Here is a 19543-nt window from a genome sequence, read left to right as displayed (position 1 = left end):
GCTCTGACAAGGCCTGAAAGTGGAGGCATCTCAGTATACATCAGTAACAAGCATATCTCTATGGTGATCAAACACAGTGATGTGTTGGAGTTCTTCCACTTGCAGATCACTGTAGACAAAATCCCATACCATATCCTAGCCAGCTATAGGTTAACCTCCATGTCCCAAGAAACTCACAATGCTTAACTGATCATACTGGAGACGCTTAATATCCAGCCTAACACCCTACTCATAAGAGACTTTAATTACCCTCTGTATACTGAGAATCCTACACGGCTTCAAATCTACAGGCACAGAGATTCCTAGACTTTCTAAATACAAGCACCCTTGACCAAATATCGAGTATTCCCACTAGAGGCAATGGCATACTGGACCTTGTGCTCAGACATATGGGAGAATGCTGTACCCCCCCTCCATGTCTTGTCCTCCTGGTAAGGTCTAACCTTAATGCTTTCTTCTTCAGCATCAAAATCAGCTCTGCAATTTCATTAAAACCGGTAACAAGAACTATTCCAAGGAAAATTACCTGTTATTAAGTGATGGTTTGTCAAAATTCAGTGCCTCTCCAAACCTCAAGAACACAGCAGCCTATGCTGATTTTGGTTGCATATAGGCTGCTTGTACCTACCAGACGTAAGCCCAGGACTAGCTCCAGAAACAAACTACCCTGGTGGCATCCCAAATTAAACTGGATATACAACAAAAGGAAAAAAATAAAACATGGCAAAAATTAGGAAGAGTAAATCCAATAAAGATAAAAACTCTCTCATCAAAGTAAATAGGCAAATGTGAGGGCTAATCAGGTAAAAGCAAAGCCAACTTTGTGGTTATAATAGCCTCCCAGGTGAAAGATAACCATAATGTCTTCTATAGCTATGTCAGAAATCTCAAGGGCAGCACACAGTAATGAACTGAAGTGGTGGTTAATATGCCACATTCACTGAGCCTGGCAGTATAGCTAACCTGTTAGTGGACAAATTCAGTTCCTTTACCCGCAACCATCCCCCCAAAAATACTCTCAAAATAACCTGTCCAACTATAACTAGGGAGAATGTACTAGCTCCACTCACTAAAGCCAAGAACTTGGCCTCAGTGTGCCCTGATAGCATTCCTGGATGTTTCCTGAATAGTTTAAAATATGGCTTATCAGAACCCCTGAAGTCATTATTTAACTATATTCTTAAAACACTTTGTGCCACATGAATATAGGACTGCAACAGTCATCCCCTTTCATAAGGGATGACCTTCAACAGATCCTGCAAACTACAGACTTACTAGTCTGACTAGTTTTACTTGCAAAGCCTTGGAAAGATTATCATGGAAATTATCAACAAGGACAGAGGAGACCTCTCAACACTCAATTCATCCAAGTTTAGCTTTGTCAAAGGAAGGTCATGCTTCCTGAATCTGATGGACTTCTTTGAAAAGGTCAGTAAGGCAAGAGATGAGGGGAAAACAGAGTATACTGCATACTTAGAGCTGGCTAAGGCGTACAGTTTACACTGAAAACCTTGAAACTGCGTTGGTCAAACGGCATGTGGTCGACTTGCAGCTTTTATGTCAACAGAATGTCGAACCAAAATGTATCGACTACACTACAGTGAATGGGTAGTGTAATTCAAGCATTTGGGTTCGACATTGTGCAGGAAGATCGCAGTTCAGTGGACAACAGGGAATTAGCCCATTTCTCCCTGTAGTGCGATCTCGGAATTGGCGTATTTAAATCCAGGAGGGGCATAGCCCCCTGCAAAATAGTCACATTAACATACCGTTGACTGTACAGTTTATAGGTTCATAGGTTCATACTAGGCTATCTGAGGTATGTTAATGTGCATGGCAGGAGGTGAGTGACGTCACCTCCTCCTATGTCAGTTACATTGAACCACGGTTGTTGATGCCTTCGGTATTCTGAATTCAGCATTTCGGGTCGACATTCTAAACGGTCGACCAAAGTGGATTCTAAATGTCAGTAGTAAACCATTTGATACAATATCCTACTCAGGCATTGTCAACAAACTTAAGGAATGAGGTGTAAACCCCTGTATATCACACTCGATAGCTAGCCAGCTAACTGATAGGACCCGGGAGATTAGAATCAGTGAGGTCACCTCCACAAAGAGGCCGGTCACCAGTGGAGTCCCCTCAAGGCTGTGTGTTAAGTTCACTCCTCTTTGGCTTCTACTTCTCGGATGTCAAAGCCAATGTGCTCTCGCGGCGATGCCTTTACTAATAAAGTGAGCTACGTGTAAGGAAAGCTTTCCATATGGCTCACTTGATTAGTAAAAGCATTGCCTCAAGAGCAAAAGAAGTTATACCCTCCCTATAATCGGCACTTATCCGGCTCGTAATTGAGTATACTGCCTCATTTGGTATGCCCTGTACTAAACATCCACAGCAATTAGAGAGACCTCAGAGGTTTCTAACAAAGAAGATCAAGGGCCTCCAACATGTCCCTTACGTGGACTGACTAAAATCCCTGTCACTATACTCCATATCATGTAGACTTCTTAGGGGAGACTTACGCCTGGCCTACAGAACACCCCTACCCAAGACCCAAACCTAATGAACTAGCTACATATCCATAAATCAAATGGGTCTAGGGCTACCTGTTCCAGGGACTTAAATATGGCCTGTGACTTAAATAGGACATGCTGGAGGGACAGATTTATCTCCCAGTGACTGCCACGTCTTTGGAACTGGCTACTAGTTCATGTGAAACAGACTACCTCTATGATATTGTTCAAGAGGAACCTGGATGAGTGGATGGGGCATCATAAATTCTTACCAGGGATAATGCCCACAACCATCCTGGACATGGACAGTCATCACTAAATGAAATCCTGGGTAATGACTAGTACCTCTATGGTATTACATTGGGTTGAAAAAGCTAAGCTTAACATAACCTCCAGGTCGATAGCCTAATAATCTCCTTTGATCCTATGTCAAAGGCCTCTAGCTAACTAAGTTCACAGATGATTGCAAACTGGGAGGAGTCATTGAATCCTACCAAGATGAGAACACTCATCAGGAATGTCCAATACAGACAAAGGCTTGGTGCCTAAACCGTGAGTTAAAACTCAATATCAAGAAATACATTATAGTACCTTTTGGGAAATCTGCCACCGCGGGTACCTACATCATTAATAAAACACCCTTAAAAGTTGATTCACTAGTCAGGTATTTGGGAACTCATTTAGATAACCTAGCCTTCAACCAGTATGTGCCCAAGGTAATAAAAAAGTCCTTCTATGTTGCTCAACTTATAAGCAAGAGCATGATGGCTAGGTCCATAGAGGTCATCAGACCATCACAGAGTATTATGCCCACTTCAGTGTGTACCTGACCAGATACATGCAGAAAATGGAATGTCCACAAAGGTTCCTTACTAAAGAATATAGGGAGTAAACTCACTGTCCTATGCTGATTGCCCCCAAAGCCCTTTCTCTTGACTTGATGTCATACATACTTCTGAGAGGTGATCTTTGCCTGCCATACAAGGCATCACTGGGCTCTGTTTTGATGAACCATTTCCACATCTGAAAAAAAAAAACAGTGTTACAACTACTAGATTAAAAGACCTACTTTTTTTTTTGCAACATAAATAGGAAATGTTGGAGAGAGAGATATGCTTTTGAGAGAATTTCCATTCTCTACAACAGGCTCCTTATCAAAGTTCAACTTGAACCAATGGATGGGTAATCAGAAAGTCATCCCTGATCTGACACCTATGTCTCTGATGGATAGAGGCAGTCAGTGAGTCACCCAATGTATAAATCAAATTTGTGGGTCACATTTGGGTTGCACAGCTAGGCTTATAAGGGCTCTAGTGGTCATCAGCCTAGTATACACTTGTGAGCTCTGAGTGTCCTGCTGTGAGTCATGTGGCACAAGCTGCTCTCCTTGTTTGATTTTGTGAGGGAGCCAGTTGTGAAGGAGTCTTCATGTCTGAAATGGATGAAATTTCATGGAATTATTGAGGTCCTTCACCTTCTCACTGGCATATCTGTCTTCAAGCAGGTTATAGAGTGACTGGGCTGTTGCTTGTATATATACTTAGAGTTGGAATTAGGGTAAATCTTATGCATGAATCTTGGTCATCCCTTCCATAGAGTGAGCCTTTGTTGATGTTATCACACAAGGCGGAGGCATCCTCACTATTCTGCTGCTTCCCAAGGCACCCTCTACTGCTTGTGCTCTCCCAAGGAAGGCCAATGTCACTTATTGTTCTGTATCAGTTTAGGTTATGAAACCATGCCTGTCCTCAAGACTGACTTCTTTATGGCCTTTTAGGGTACTTAATGTTTCTAGGGCCTGTCTCTCTCTTCTCAGCTGGCAGACAGTATGGCTTAAGGAGGTGGACAGGGCTGGCAGGAGGGTATTTTCCTGTGCTGTGTATGGCTTAGGGCATCCATAAGTGTATTTTACCTCTCTCTTTGTATGGCTTCCTGGTGAAAGGATCCCATTTGGAAACATTCTATCAGTTTGTGATCATAAAGGATGCAGTATTCATGCTGAAAACTATTATGATGGAGCATCTTCACTTTTCAAATGTTTGTAATGTGATGAATGCCCTGTTTAGTAGTGTGGTCATGGGAGTGTAGCTGCAGACATAGGTTTGGTTGCATTCTTTCCCTCTGGGGAATGTCTTATACATCCTTTTGCTGCATTCTGCCTTTCAAAATAGGGTGCTGCTCAGGTAAGGGCTTTAATCTTCAGTCGCTGCTTTATTTTTCAGTTGAAAAATGGTTGCCTGCTGTGTCTAAAGAGATCCTTCCCCATTGTCTGACTTTTTGCTGATCCAGACAGAAGAAAAGGCCCTGCAGTTGATGTAAGTAAAAGACCAAGCATTTAGTCTTCCATAAAACCCTTTTCTCTGCCATAAGTGGGTTTATGGAGTTGTATGTTTGAGAGTGGAATAAGGAAAACTCTCTAAGGTTCCTGAAGAGTTGTCACTAGGAGCTTGGCTGTGGTTGGAGAGTGAGTCACTTTTGTCCCTCATGTCCTTTTTTTCTTGCATTCTTTGCTCCTCTAATTTCCTTGGGTAAAATTGGTTGCCCAGATTCTGATGCCTACTGGGCACTCAAAACTACCTAACTAGAGTTTGTTGGCTTTCTCTCTGTGACCTGGAACCTAATCCATTCCTCCAGTTTCAAATTCTCACTTTCTTTTTCCTCTTTCCTGGTGTGGCCATCCCAGGTGATATGTTCCACAGGCATATTCTCTCCTGGAATTTGGGTTAACAATCTCCCTTCTGATGGGTTGGATGGATTAACCTAAATGGAGATTCAAGCCATAGCTTTTGTCAGGTGCCTTATGAAAGCAGAACCTTACTACATCGCTTTCTTAGTGAAACTAACTCCTTTGTAAGGGATTTTCCATCAACCCCCACCCAGGCCACATAGTGGTGCCTTTGTGGGAATTGTCCACAGGGTGCAGCCCTGTTCCCACTCTTTTTATATGGACATCTCACTCTCTTAACCGGTCAACTCATCCTTGTGGAGACTGCACTCAGTAGGACATTTTACTTTGTTGTGCAGGTCAGTCTGGGCTTCATGAGTTTGAATGATCGTGGCTGTTTGTTTGCTGTCATTTCTTGAGTTGCTTTAACTTTTTTGCATTTGAGGTGAATGGAGGACAGTCTTGGTCTGATTCCCCTTCATTTGGACCCTTCAATGTCTGGTGTGAGGATGTGGCCTTGGCTCAGCACGGTTCCACTAAACTATTAGCAAACCTTCCTTCTGAGGTCGTCCTGCAAAACTCTTCTGTGGGGATCACTGTCAGGTATGGAGTGTCTCTTTTATGCCGTAATTCTTTGATTTGGCTCCTCATAGATCTTTAAAAGCTTATCCTTGAATTCCCATGATAATTGTCAGCCCATTTATTTTGCAATGCAGTATCCAGAGATTGGCCGGACAAGTATATGTTGGGGTAATTTCTTATTTCTCTCATCCAAGAGGGCCAGTGGCACTATGAATTTACAATTCCCCATCTATTCATCCAAATTACATCTGAATAGAGTAATACAAGTGTCCAGATTTATAAGATCGTATGTAAGTACTAGGCTAGCTGCCCTTGGGGGCCATATTAAGCCTAGCCAGTTTCCCTTTTTGTGCCTGAATTAACTTATCCTATTTGGATAGAGATTGCCCTTGCCCATCCCATGGTTGATAGTTATGTATCACCCCTAATGAGAATAACTAGGATCATACCATAGATAATTTGAGGGGACACATGCATGGGATGTCAGCACAACTGAATCATCTTGAGCCATATTTTTACATCGTCAAGTGTCTGACCCTGCTATGCCACACAGTCTGTGATCTGTGTTCTCCTATGTTGAGGATACTGCTCACCACAGTAGATGCCCAAAGCAGTTGGTTTATGCAACTCTTTCCCCTATAGGACACCGTATAGAATCCTGTGCTGCTGCCGAGAACTCCATTCTTGGTTGAGTTTGAGATGAAAATGGTATGTTTTTCAGAGGTGGGAGGAACTCCACAGAGACATGGGAAGAACAGCAAACTCCAAACAGGCACTGACCAGAGTTCAGGATTGAACGTTGTACCTTGTGCATAGGAGACGAAGACCTTAACCATTATGGCAGTTGGTCTAGCTGTAGATGATGGGAAAAATTGTATTGATGGTGATGATGCATGTGATAAATCAGTTAGCAGTTGCCGCTGTCCATTAGTAGTACAGTAGCAGTCCTGAGGAAAATTTCCTGTTTCCCATCCATAGATCCAAGCTGCACTTGAATATGGACAGGGATGAACTTTACTTTATGTGAATGAGGAGTCTGGTTCAAAACAGTGGTATCTTCGTCAAGGTATACCTGTCCCTCCAAACTGTTCTGCTGATGTTGCAGAAGAGGTTCATATCCATAGACAGTGTGTTTCTGATGCCATTTGACTTGCTGATTTGCAGTAACTACATCAGTATTGGGTCGGAGGATGCCTTGTATGCCATACGCAAGTCATCTGTTACCAGTCTGTAGGATACAGTGACAGGACTTTGAGTTGGTCCATATAGAACATGTTGTTTAGGCCATTTAGTGAGGTATCTCTGTGAGCATTCCAGTTGCTGCATGTGTCTTTACAGATACGTGCCAGAGGATGCATTATATTTAATGACTGGTCTAATAAGGGCTGAGTTAAGGGGACAGTGACATCCCTCGGTCTAAACACAATCCCTTTGTCTGTAAGCTGTGCAGTATAAAAGGACTTTCTTACAGCAATGGAAATATGTTGGTCAAAAGTTAGGGCACTGTCCACACAAGTTCACAAATCCCAAACATCTGTGTCATCTCTTAGGGACGTTTTGTTAATGTGGTAGTTCCCTGGGGTAGATGACTTCCCAAAGGATACAGTAATGCATTTTTTTTTTTTTGCCATTTGGTTTCAGTCCTTGATTTTGGCACCAGTTATTTATTTGGGATGAACCTTCCAACTAGATGGCTAAGCATTTGGGGTTTCAATGGCTGCTCCTAGCTTGCAGTAATCATCAAATGTAGTCAGCCAGAGCCATGTATTGTTGGCTTTTACATGAAAAAAGTAGTTACCAAACAGGGGAGGTCCCATCACAGAACCCTGGGTGACTCTACTGATGACTGGTCTCTTTGTGGAGGTAACTTCCCCTATTGCAATTCCCTGTGTCCTGTCTGTGAGCCAGTAGGTAATCCAATGGATGATTATAGGGGTTTATTCCCAGGTTAGTTTGTCTGCTATGCCTGAGTGGGGAATTGTGTCAAAAGCTTTGGCCAAGTTGAGGTATATGGTATGTACTGCTTTGCCTTCATCCATTGCTTTGGTGACCTCTTCAGAAAAATCCACCAAGTTGAGTAAGCATGGCCTCCACTTGACGAATACAAACTGAGATGGGTCCAGTGATTGGAGGTTCCCTGTGTCCTGATTGATTAGTTCCATAAGTCTTTCCATAGCTTTGCATAATGAGGCTGTTCAGACTTATGGGTCTGTATGGGGGCTGAGACTGAACTGTATTGTTAGGGGTGTCGCTAATTTGTGCTTCTTGCTGTTTAAGATGCATCCAGGAATATTGTCTCTGCTATTGATTTAGTATTTTTTGCTTTTGTTAGCACTTTTAGGATCTGGTCTTGTGTGATAGCTGGAGGTGAGCCAGTTCTCATGTATATCTTGAAGAACAGATGGAGGGGAGAGAGGGGTAAGGTTAGAGCAAAATTTATCAGCCAGTAGATTTGCTGTATCTTAAGCCTCGGTATAGGTAACATCATTCACAATCAGTTCAGTGCATTACTGCATTGTGCTTTTGAGTTTACAAATGTAACTTAAAAAATGCCTTGTGATTGTCTTTGGCTTGGGTAGCTATTGTAGCCTTAAACTTGGTTTTGGTAGATTTTATTAAGCTCCTGAGTGTTTTTTTTACTTTGGTGACAAAGGCTCTAACATTCTGAGAATTTCTCTTCTTGCTTTCAGTCAAAATTCTGTTCCTTTTATCACAAAGCTTGTTAACGTTATAGTTCTGTCACATGGGTTTGTTTCTGGAGTTTGCCCTGCACTTGTTCCTATAGAGTACAGTTGCATCTGTGCAGCTGCTTACATGCCGGTGTAGCATGATGGTGTACTTTTCTGTATATTCATTGGAGTTAACTGGGTTTGGTGGGTATTCGAAGATTGCTAATGTGTCACTTAGGAATAGGTAGTTTGTCTTAAAGGTACCTTGGATAAATTGGATCTCTGGTTTCAGTTTTATTTTGAAGGAGAGTGATTTTTATTCAGACCTAACAAGTGATAAAGATATCCAAGGGATGGTGCAAGATGTACAAGAACAAGATCCAAGATGTTATTCTCTGTAATGGATATGAAGTCATTAACTTTATTGCCTGCCAGTACTGATAGATGTACCTTGTCAATGAAGAAAAAAGGTAATACTGCAGACAATAGTCTGGATATGCTAGACATTTCAGGAAGGGTTGGAGATGAGTAGTACAGGGCAGTGGATTAGAATGGGAGTGTAGCATGTACCAAGTTTGACTGTGAATGCAGAAAATGTAAAACATAAAGCAGTGACTGTTGTGAAGACAGTGCACCACATACCATTGTTTTTAGAAATGTCATTGCATTAGCAAGTGGAGTACGACATATGTGCCTAAACTCTGAATATGAGGTAAAAATAGGGATGTGAAATGAGAAGTATGTACTCCTGAACAGTTGGTACAAAAGCCTGCGGTAAGATTCAGTTACACAAGAAAGCAAACACTTACTTAGGAATAGTGTTCATTCCCAACATGCAATTGGAATTCAAAAATACTAAAATACTTGTGAGAAATTAAACCAGAATGACATCACAGGAACATACATGTTCTACAGTAGTAATCTAAAGATGCCTGTAAACTGTATCAATAAAGTAAAGCATTTGACCTACCTGTGTCTTAAGAAAAACTGCACTGCCTCCCAGAAGAGCATGTGAGACACATGGTGTTGCCAGCAAGCTCCCAGTACAACTACAGAGAAGACAAACACAATAACAGACACTCAGATGTGCCAAACTGAAGCATTACAGGAAAGCTTCTCTAAGTAAATATATGCATCTGAAAAAGATACCGGGCAAGGGAATGTGACTAGCTGATACATAAGCCAGGCATTTAAAGAGGAAGTGTTTTCTAAAGATACATTCAGTAGAGAGTTACAGTCAGATGATCTTGGCTTTGTTTTGCAAGTACACTGAGAAATATTCAAGCCTGGAAACTTTTCATACAGTCATAGTAGAGCTTATTGGAGGAGCATTTCAGATACATTCAGTGCAGCATCTTTTGAAAAGCCAGTGTCATTCAGCTGAAGAGTAGATACTTTGTATTTTTTAAACACACTTAAGAGTCTGGTTGAGAATGCAGAACTGCTAAAAAGTCAATGACCGAAAGCCACATAATTTGACTTGCACATAATTAACTATCTGCACTTCTAGATTTTTGCTTTAGAATAATAGCTTGCCAGTAACAATCTTGCAGTGACACTGAAGAAGAAGAAGGGGTGCACCATGAGTAACAATGTTTTGCTTCATTGACACATGATTATTCAGACCTGAACACTGAAAATGTTAAGAAACCATTAGTCAAAACAGTGATGCTCCAAATGTCACAAAAAACAACAATATATATTTTTAGGTAGCAAAACATTCTGCATCCCCTGATATGGGAGTAAGACCAATATCCCCAAGCTACATATACCAGCTCCAAGACCACTCAAACTCAGAGACTAGGAAGAAAGTGAGGAAAATGCAGCACTACACCTTCTTACACTGCCTGCCATGTTAGCTTTCTGGTGATCTTTGAAGTTCAGTCTTTTGGGCATTGATCAACTGTACAGTGGCAAACAGAAGAGTTTCTGGATTAGTGCAAGAGGTATTGTAAGTTTCAAGTTACTGCAGGAGTTATTATTAGTTTTTCCAGTGTAGCAAATGTAACACATTGCTTTTGGACCTAAATTTATGAAATTAGTGTTCAATGACTAAGGCTTAAAACAGCATATTTATGGCAGATAATTTGTGTGAATGTCAGGCCAGCTGTGAAGTGTTTCCTCTGTGACTCAGTTACAACTAGATAATGCTATAACAAAACATCTAGTCATAACTTCACCCCAATGGAGAAAAAAAACATTATTTGCAGGGAATAAGCCTCCTTCAATATCCATTCCCCAAACATATATATATATATATATATATATATATATATATATCAACTCCATGGTCCCTCAAATATGAAGGGAAAACATCTCAAAACCCCGAACATGTATACCAACTCCATGGTCCCACAAATATGAAGGGAAAAACATCGAAATCTCTCAAAACCCCGAACATGTATACCAACTCCATGGTCCCACAAATATGAAGGGAAAAACATCTCAAAACCCCGAACATATATACCAACTCCATGGTCCCACAAATATGAAGGGAGAAATCTCTCAAAACCCCAAACATGTATACCAACTCCATGGTCCCAAAATTATGATGGGAGAAGTCTCTCAAAACCCCAAACATATATACCAACTCCATGGCCCCACAAATATGAAGGGAGAAGTCTCTCAAAAGAAATGAATTACTGCTGTTGCATACTAAGAAACAACACTAGCGGTGGTTTTCTGTAGAAAACAGTCACTAGGGGTTCCACTTTGCCATATTGAACACCGTCAGTTGGCACATTGCCCAATCCTAGCAAGAGGAGGTGTAACAAAGCCCAGCTGATAAACATGAAGCACAATAGTTTATAATGCTGTTTGACTTTATTATCTTATGAAAATATACATGTTTAAACCAAGCCATAGATTTCCATTATAACATGCTTATTACATAACCATGTGACCCTTAGTGTACTGTTTTGCTTTTTACACACTGTGCACTTACTGTAATACATGAGTAAGATTTTACATATTTTAGCAGCATTCACAAAGCAGCATCTGCTTTAGCAAAACAGTAAATAAAATCACTTTAAAATTTTATTCACACACTGATATGTAAAGCATCGCATATGGTAAATGTTCTCAGTGCTGTAAAGAAAACAACTTTGTTACACAAGAATATTTAAAGTTTTTAACAAATGTATTCATATGTATTTACTTTTGAATGACCTGTAGAGATAAAAAAGTAGTAATATTTTTTTTTCCTGTGACACATGAACAGATATGGTTGTTTAGATATAATGGGTCTGTTTGCAGCCATCTGGAACCTTCATTTACCTGTTATCAGATAGTCACAACCTTGATCACTTTCATAACCACGTTCATCACTAATTATTACTGTCAGTTCTAATAAAGGGGCAATCTGATAGCAGTTTGTTCTCTGTTTTACTGGTCATCTAATCTTTACTTTATGTGGTAGGGTTTTGGGCCAGACAGAGTGGTATGCTTGTTGTGCTGTTCGTTTCTCACTAACACGGTCTATCCTTTATGAACAGCATGCACTTTGGCCTTCTTTCTGGCGTCTGCATATCCTTTTATCCTGGCTGTTTTCCTCTAGCCCCGTCTCCTGATTGTCATCTGTAGATTCTCTGACACTGGTTAAAAATGGTATCTTATTCTTAAAATGTGTAGAACACTGCATAGCTTCAAACGTAGAATGTGTAAATGATTAGCATATTTCCACTTCTTGTTGTTTCAAGGGTTTACCTTTAATTTTGGCAGTTTTACGGGCTTTGTTGATGTCGCATATAAGATATTCCACTGATCCTTTGCCATTTTGCCAGAGTTGCTTTTCAGTGGATGGTACTTTTGCACTAACAGAGTTCTTTAAAATGGAAGAGCATTGTGTGCCCGCCATGTTTCTTATATTCTAAGTGTTGTAAATGTGAGAATGTTGAAAATGCCAGTTCTACTATGGAGAGTATTAAGTAATCATCTTTGACAACTAATAAGTATTCTTTATTGTTTAGTGGCTCATTAAAGTATGTGTATTGATCGGTCCATGGTTCTTCTAGGCATGACATCTTATTGCCGTCTGTCATAGTCTTACCATATTATTTTGTTTTGCTGGCTTTCTTTGTCTCTAGTATATGTTTTATCTGTATTGTGGCTTGTCTTTTGCACTTCTGTTCTGCATAGTTTTAAAATCCATTCTCTATCTACACCTTGCAATGCCCTTTCTAGGCCTGGATACTCTCCCCTGTGTGGAGACATCCTTCAGGGTCCCAGCAAAGTGCTTGCACTTCATTTTATTATTCTTTCTGATAACTGTAGTATTTGTGCTATTTTCTTTTCTATTTGCTTCTCTCATCTCATTTTACTACTGCTTGTGTCTTTATTGTTAATGGCATTTTTTTATTTCACTATCTTTATTGCTAGGATTTCTACAGCTGTAGCGTTGTTGCCTTACAGCAAGAGGTTCTCCTGTTCGATTCTTGGCAGTAGTGCCTTCTGTGTGGAGTCTGCATGTCCACCCCGTGGTTGAGTGGCCTCTGAAAGACATGCGTGAATGGGTGTGCCTTCGCTGAAGGTTGGGCATCGGGCTGGCAACTCGGCACCATAAAAATCTACTGCCAATCATTAGCGGACCGGAGTTCCGCTGTGGCAACCCCAAACCGGATAAAGCCAAAAAGAAAAACAAACATTGCTGGGATTTCTGATGTGTCAAGGGATCTGACAGTCTAATAGCTGTTCTGTAGTAATTTCTAGCACAGACAGTGTCTTTTCATGTCTTTCCACTGCTACAGGAGTACATTATTTGTATTTTTATTTCTCTAATGAGATGCATATATTCATATTAGCTGCTAGTAACCTATATGTATGGTACAGTTATCACTGTGAACTCGTTTTTTTCTTGCACTTTCAATTTGCATATTTCTTACTCAACATTTTCTCAGACCCGCTGGCTAATCTTGGAAATTGTCATTTGGTGTTGCAGTCGCTGCATATATGTCATTTAATCTTCATTATAAAGATCACCGCCACAATTTCATTCTCAGGCAATGTCTGACCATCCAACCTGATTTCCAAAACTTTGGGATGTTGCCCAAACAGGACTGCCATCTCGCACGCCAAGGACAAGAATAGGGCACAAGTGTCTGCACCATCCCTGTTTCTTCTTTTTTTGACATATGGCAGTTTGAAGTCAGTTCATTGATACCATGTAGGCAACTTCCAGAGTTATAACAGTGATAACATCTAGACAGCTTCCAGAATTGTAATAAGTACACATTTTAATTTTTTTCTATACTTTCTGTAGCGTATAGCATTGGTATGTCTGTCTAGTAGATCTTCATTGACTGTGAGTTGAAGAGCTCTTTGAGACTGATGACATTCCTGGGAGTGGGAAATGTCATCAGTTTTTGTGCTTGTAGCTGACAGATAACACCAACGTACTTACACTTTCAGTGTCTGTTTTGCTTTGACATATTTCATAAAGTATCTTTTGTGGAAGCTTTGCGCCAGCTTCATTTAAAGAAAAGTTTCATACTGTTTGACTATAAACTTCAAGCACATTTCTAGAGTATACAGAACTCCATGTTTTTGGACAGAAACAGCTGCCTGTTCTGAGGGAGATGCATCATCACCACAAGTGAGCAGAGGCTTTAAGCATTCAAAGAAAATTGATCAGAAGTTAACAGCCAGCTATACAGGCAGTGTTTGATGGAATCCTTTCAGTGTTTGCTACAAGAGCAAAATATCTGGTAAGTAGTGAGTATGAATTGCAAATTCTGGAAATCATTTAATGCAGGTACATGCATATTGTTGTTTAAAACCTTAGACTAGTTTTATGTGTAGTAGCTGCCTGCTGCTTACTTATATACTGCCTTTGGCCCAGGCCCAGGTCATCAGTGAAAATGTCAGCTGGCTCTATCCATTGACTTAGTTAACAGATGAAAATAACATGCATTTTCTCTGTTTAATGTAATAATTTCCTGTCTTCCCATCTCCTTCTGTCTTTGCTGACTAGTCATCCATTTTTCTAATCAGTCTTTTTTCATAAGTCTTTATCTAAACTATACAGTGCTTTACTTTTCTCTGTTACTTTTGTATTGTTATAGAAGTGTTATAATACAAACATAAACAGCTAAAGTAGACACTTTTCCATTTGTGTGTATGTCTGAGTGTTCTTGCGTGCCTGTGTCTGCGCGTGTGTGCGTGTGTGTGTGCGTGTGTGTATGTGTGTGCATGCCAGCATTTGCGTATGTCCATGCACTTTCTGTTGTGATGTTCTGTTTGTTTCTTGTTATTGTAATTTTGTTGGCCGTAGCTGAATGTTCACATCTAGCACTCTCACCCAGTGATGAAAAACAATAAAAAGTAAAGAGCTGCAAACCATAAATGTTCAAGATATTGTTTCTTGTGTGTCATCGTTTCCTTGACTCTGATCACATTGTTTATGACATTTCTGACTGTGCAACCCACAAAATTCACATCACCAACTCCACAATTAGTTGGCTTTTTATAAGTCTTACAATTTTTTATAGAGGCTCCCCCAGAAATGCTGTTTATTGTGTGTCATGAAGTGGTAGTCTTGCACAAGATCAGCTAAACTCAACTAAATGCATTTGAGATGTTAGAGTCATGCAATAGATTGTCAGGGAGACATTGCCTGCATATACATACTTGAATTTTTTGACACTAACCCTTCTTGCATATCTTTGTTTACTGCACTTGAGTATTTATCTGCAGTCAGTCTAGCTACTGCATGAAAATATACAAAATAAGATTCCTATTTGTATGCTCATTTTATCTGTGTTGCCTTAATGAATTAAAATTGTTGAACGTGTTTTTCAAAAAACTAATTTTCCTGCATTGACGTTTACAACTAACACAGACTTTGTTATGGTACATATTTAAATGATGTAAGTACATTTGTTGTCAGTTGTCATTTTCTGGCAGGTTTTTTTTTTTGTGTGTACGTGTTAATTGAAGAGTAATTCACGAGTTACATTTAAATATAATGTTTATTTCCATAAGTTAAGATTCTCATTAGGCTTCTAAATTGCAATTTATTTATGTATACATATATGTGCATTTTTGAATGTTTTCTTGATTTTTTCCTTGATTGTCCTCAGACTAGCTTTGTTAAAATTATCAGTTGAAATGTCATAGTCAATGCTGTAAAAACTAACTCACCTTCACCTTTATTTTGTATTAGTGTTTCTCGAGAAACTTTAAGGAGCAGGAAGAGATCTGACTACAATTTGAACAAAATGAACTCACTAATCTTAACTAACACTACTCTCAATGTAGTACGCCTGGTTGGTAAGTAGGAAGACACTACAAGTACTGGCAGTATGTAGATGCTGTTCCTGCACTTCGGTCTTTTGAGTTTGATCATAAGTAGAGAAATTTTCTTCCTTTGGCTACCATTCTGTTATTCTTGATTGTATTTAAACACTTTTTGCAAAAATGTAGCAATGCACCTTATCAATGCTCTGAAGGATTACAGCACTTTGTATTTGAGAAAGTGAGGGCTTTATCTTCATATGGAAATATTTCAGAAATGCCGCATGCTCTAATTTAGTTATTAGCAGCTGAAAAACTACTGGATATAGCCATCATAGTAGCCTGCCAATAGTGACTAACAAATGCAGTTCTTTATACCTAGAGCTAGAAAACAAGTAATCCAATGGTGTCTGTTTTCATCTGATTCAACCCTTGGGTTGTTTGATCTGACCGGATCCGAGCTTTGTGTCTTTTTTGAAGCTTCAAATCCAGGGCTCTGACTCCACCCCTACCCATAATTCTCTCCATTCCACCTTAGTACTTCGGATCATTTTGCTGCCTGAAGCATACAGATGTGTACTGAAGGTTCTAGATTACAATAAGAGTTTTTCTTATCTTTTTGCAATTTTTCCAGTATTCCTCTCCCATTTACTCTGTTTTTTTTCATAGTTTCCCAGTTAAAGTTGAGCATAATCTGTTAGTTATTATTACATGTAAGTAGCCTTTTTAGCTTCTTTTTCTGTAGAGGAATTTTCTAGGTGTGCTATAATTTTGTTTAAAAATATATATGTATGTATAGTATACTGATTTAGGTAGAATTCAGTGCTCTCTTTTACTATCTATAGTTAGGCTTTCATCATTTTGACAGCTTTATTGGTCTACTGTTATGAATGATAAGGTGCAAGGATTTAAAAAGTACATGGCCTGTGGGCACAAAATTCTCCCACACGACCCTCACTGCCAGTGCATATACTGTTTGGCTGCTGCCCATCTTGGTATTTAGTTCAAGGCCTGTGCCTTTTTTGGCTCCAGAGCAATCACAACCCGAAAGAACAATTTTAGAAAGATCTGCTTCCCCCTCAGACTGCATTTGCACAGAGTTCTTCATCCATTTCTTCTTTTTTTCTAGGTGAGAAGCAAGACAAGTCCAAACCTAAAGAAAAGGGTAAAGAGAAGGAAAAGTCAAAAGAAAGAAATGAGGAAAAGTAGAATGACAAGGCAAAAAAAGTCCCGAATCTATCTGATTCTCTGGGTCCAGATCCTAAAATTTCTTGGAAGTCAGGTCTGATGGTTACCGAGGCCCAAACTTCTCCACGACCCTGTTTTTCACCAGAGGCAGTGAGCCTGAGACTGCACTGTCCAATACTCCCAAGAGAGGAGGTATTCCAGGTCACCTTCTATGGCATCGAGTCTGTCCAGTCATCTAGGAGTCTTACTGAAATGGACATTGATAGAATGTTGCAGAAGTTTCTGAGAACACAGATTCATCTTGGGGTGTTCCTATGCCATCCCCCTTGAACACACTGGGAACGAGACAGACAAACCATCCATTGTTATCTCTGGTCCTGGCTTATCCTTAGAGTCTGGGTTCAGGCACTTCCAGTGTGCTTTTGCTAGAAACGACAGTCTAGGCAACTTTGCTGGTGAAATCCCTGACCCTCTTAACTCTGATGTCTTTGAATCAGGAATGGTCTCTAAGCTGAAGCATCAACACCAGGGCTTGGGGAGGTGAGTCAACTCCAAAGTTTTCAGAGCCATGTCTTCCTTACCAGTCAATATCATGGGTCTGAGTTTGATCTTGGAGCCAATACTCATTGGGGCAAGGAAGTCTCCTCCATCCTTGGGTGGTGGTTTGGTTCCTTTGGCAACAGTAGCAGCTTTGGCTTTCAAGACCATAAACAGGGTTTTGGCTGGATCAAAAGAAAAAGGGTTATCATTGTGTTTAAATCTTTTCCATCCTCAGCTGAGTACTGCTTCTCCTTCCACTCAGTCTAATCGACAGAGACGGTCAATACCAAAAGGTCCAGAGGTCACTCACTGTGTGAGTTCCCAGTCTGATTCAGACCCATCTGATATTTACATGGATCAAGTTCATAGAAACCTGTTGTGCAAACTGAAGCACTTGAACTCCTCACCGGAGTTGGTTACTGAAGTTATAGACTTGGAAGAAGGTGAAGGTTCCCCCATATCCCCTTAGAAGACATCACCTTTGGTGATATCCTCAGATTGATGAAACAGTGAGGGGGTTGGACCACAGAAGATCCTTAACCTGCTGAATCTGTATTCCTCAAAGCTTTTGGTGCTGGCACGTCTGTGTCCTGGGTGGTACCACTGCTGATCCCCTTATAGAGCTTGTGGCTCAGCAGGCTTGGAAGGCTCCTGGTGTGGTGGAACCAATTCCAAAAAAGATGTATAGGATTTTAGTTCCCCCAGGACAGGAAGCAATGAGTCAGAATCCACCTGTAGATGCCATGGTCATAGTGGCAACCATGAAAAAGGAACTTTCTGAAGAAAGTTCTGTCCATCCACCTAATAGGGAATCAAAGGCTTTGGACAGATTTAGGAAATGGACATATGTTTTAGCAATGTTTGTCTTCAGAGAGTCTAGCTTCTTAGTCCTTATGACACGTTTCCAGATAGCCTTGACCAAGGTACTAACAAAGTCTTTCTCAGGTACTTTACAATCAGATGTTCAGAAAACTGTGGACTCCCAACTATTTACCCTTCAGTCTGTGTCGAATGTTACCATGCGTCTGCTCTCTAATGCAGCTTATGATATGGCTAGGGTGGCAGGGACCAGCATTACAATGCACCAGCATGTCTGGATGCACCTATACAATTTTGCAGAAAGCTTCAAGACATCCATTGTCAATTTCCTTTGGTGGTTCTATGTTTATTGGACTAGAATAAAAGATATACTAATTGAGAGTGAGCAGGATGGTAAAACCCGCTCTGCCATGGGAGTCTGTTTTTCTATCCCTCAAAGAACCTTTTCTAGAAATCAGAAGAGGTTGCAATAAAATATGGTTCAGGAAATCACAGGGTTATAACCATGAAACTCCTGCAGGCAGACCTCTCTGTGCAGAGGTGGAGGTAATTCCAGTGAGCAGCAACCCAGAGACAGAGGCAGGCTTCATAACCAGGGCTTCTGTGGCCCCTTCACCGAGAAGCCATACCAGTGCTCCTGAAAAGTTGCCCAACTGCTGAACTCTGGAGGCAGTTGGGGGACACTTATCCCTATACCCTTAAGCTTGGCAAAACATCACAACAGATTTTTGGGTATTAAGGATAGTAACCAGAGACTACTTCACTCCTTTTTCTTACCCACCAAAGAAAAAGAGAAAAATTCTTGACATGACACCCAGTCAGTGGGAATACACAGCAGCAAAGGTTACTAGGCTGCTGGAAAAAAGAATCATCCTAATTGTCCGCGAAGACCAGTTTGCATTCGGAGTCTAATTCCCAGTTCTTTTTAGTGCCCAAGAAGACATTGGGACCTTTGGCCAATTTTGGACCTGAGTCATCTCAATCAGTTTGTAAAACAGACAAAATTCTGGATGGTTGCGCTTCAGGGCATATACTGCCTTTTCTGAGTAAGGATGACTGGATAAGTGCCACGGATTTCCAGGATGCTTATTATCACATAAAGATTGAGCCACAATCCAGGAGGTCTCTCCATTTCTGCCTAGGAGTCAGTCACTGTCAATTTACAGCACGGTCCTTTGGTTTCACCACAGCCCCTGGGTGTTTACAAAGATGATGGCAGTAGTAGCAACTCATCTCTATCTGCTAGGGATCCAAGTGTTCCCATAGTTAGACAGTTGGCTTCTCACTGCTACATCCAGGGGTCTACGGCTACAACATCAGGACCTTTTGCTCTATCT

The 19543-nt window shown here is 40.5% G+C and overlaps 1 protein-coding gene across 2 annotated transcripts in view; it reads left to right on the top strand.

The window, feature by feature from the left end:
- Nucleotides 1–19543, top strand: part of VPS50 (VPS50 subunit of EARP/GARPII complex) — a 2487651-nt gene that overhangs the window by 1968851 nt on the left and 499257 nt on the right. For both annotated transcript variants that reach the window (XM_044067641.1, XM_044067642.1), the window contains exon 20: nucleotides 15589–15695. In XM_044067641.1, the coding sequence (XP_043923576.1) occupies nucleotides 15589–15695 (107 nt within the window). The remainder of the gene's footprint in view (nucleotides 1–15588; nucleotides 15696–19543) is intronic.

This window comes from Protopterus annectens, chromosome 3.part1 (assembly GCF_019279795.1).
Source record: "Protopterus annectens isolate FY-2018-M chromosome 3.part1, PAN1.0, whole genome shotgun sequence".
NCBI classification, from domain to species: Eukaryota; Metazoa; Chordata; order Ceratodontiformes; family Protopteridae; genus Protopterus; species Protopterus annectens.
This window is presented reverse-complemented; position numbering and strand designations above follow the sequence as displayed.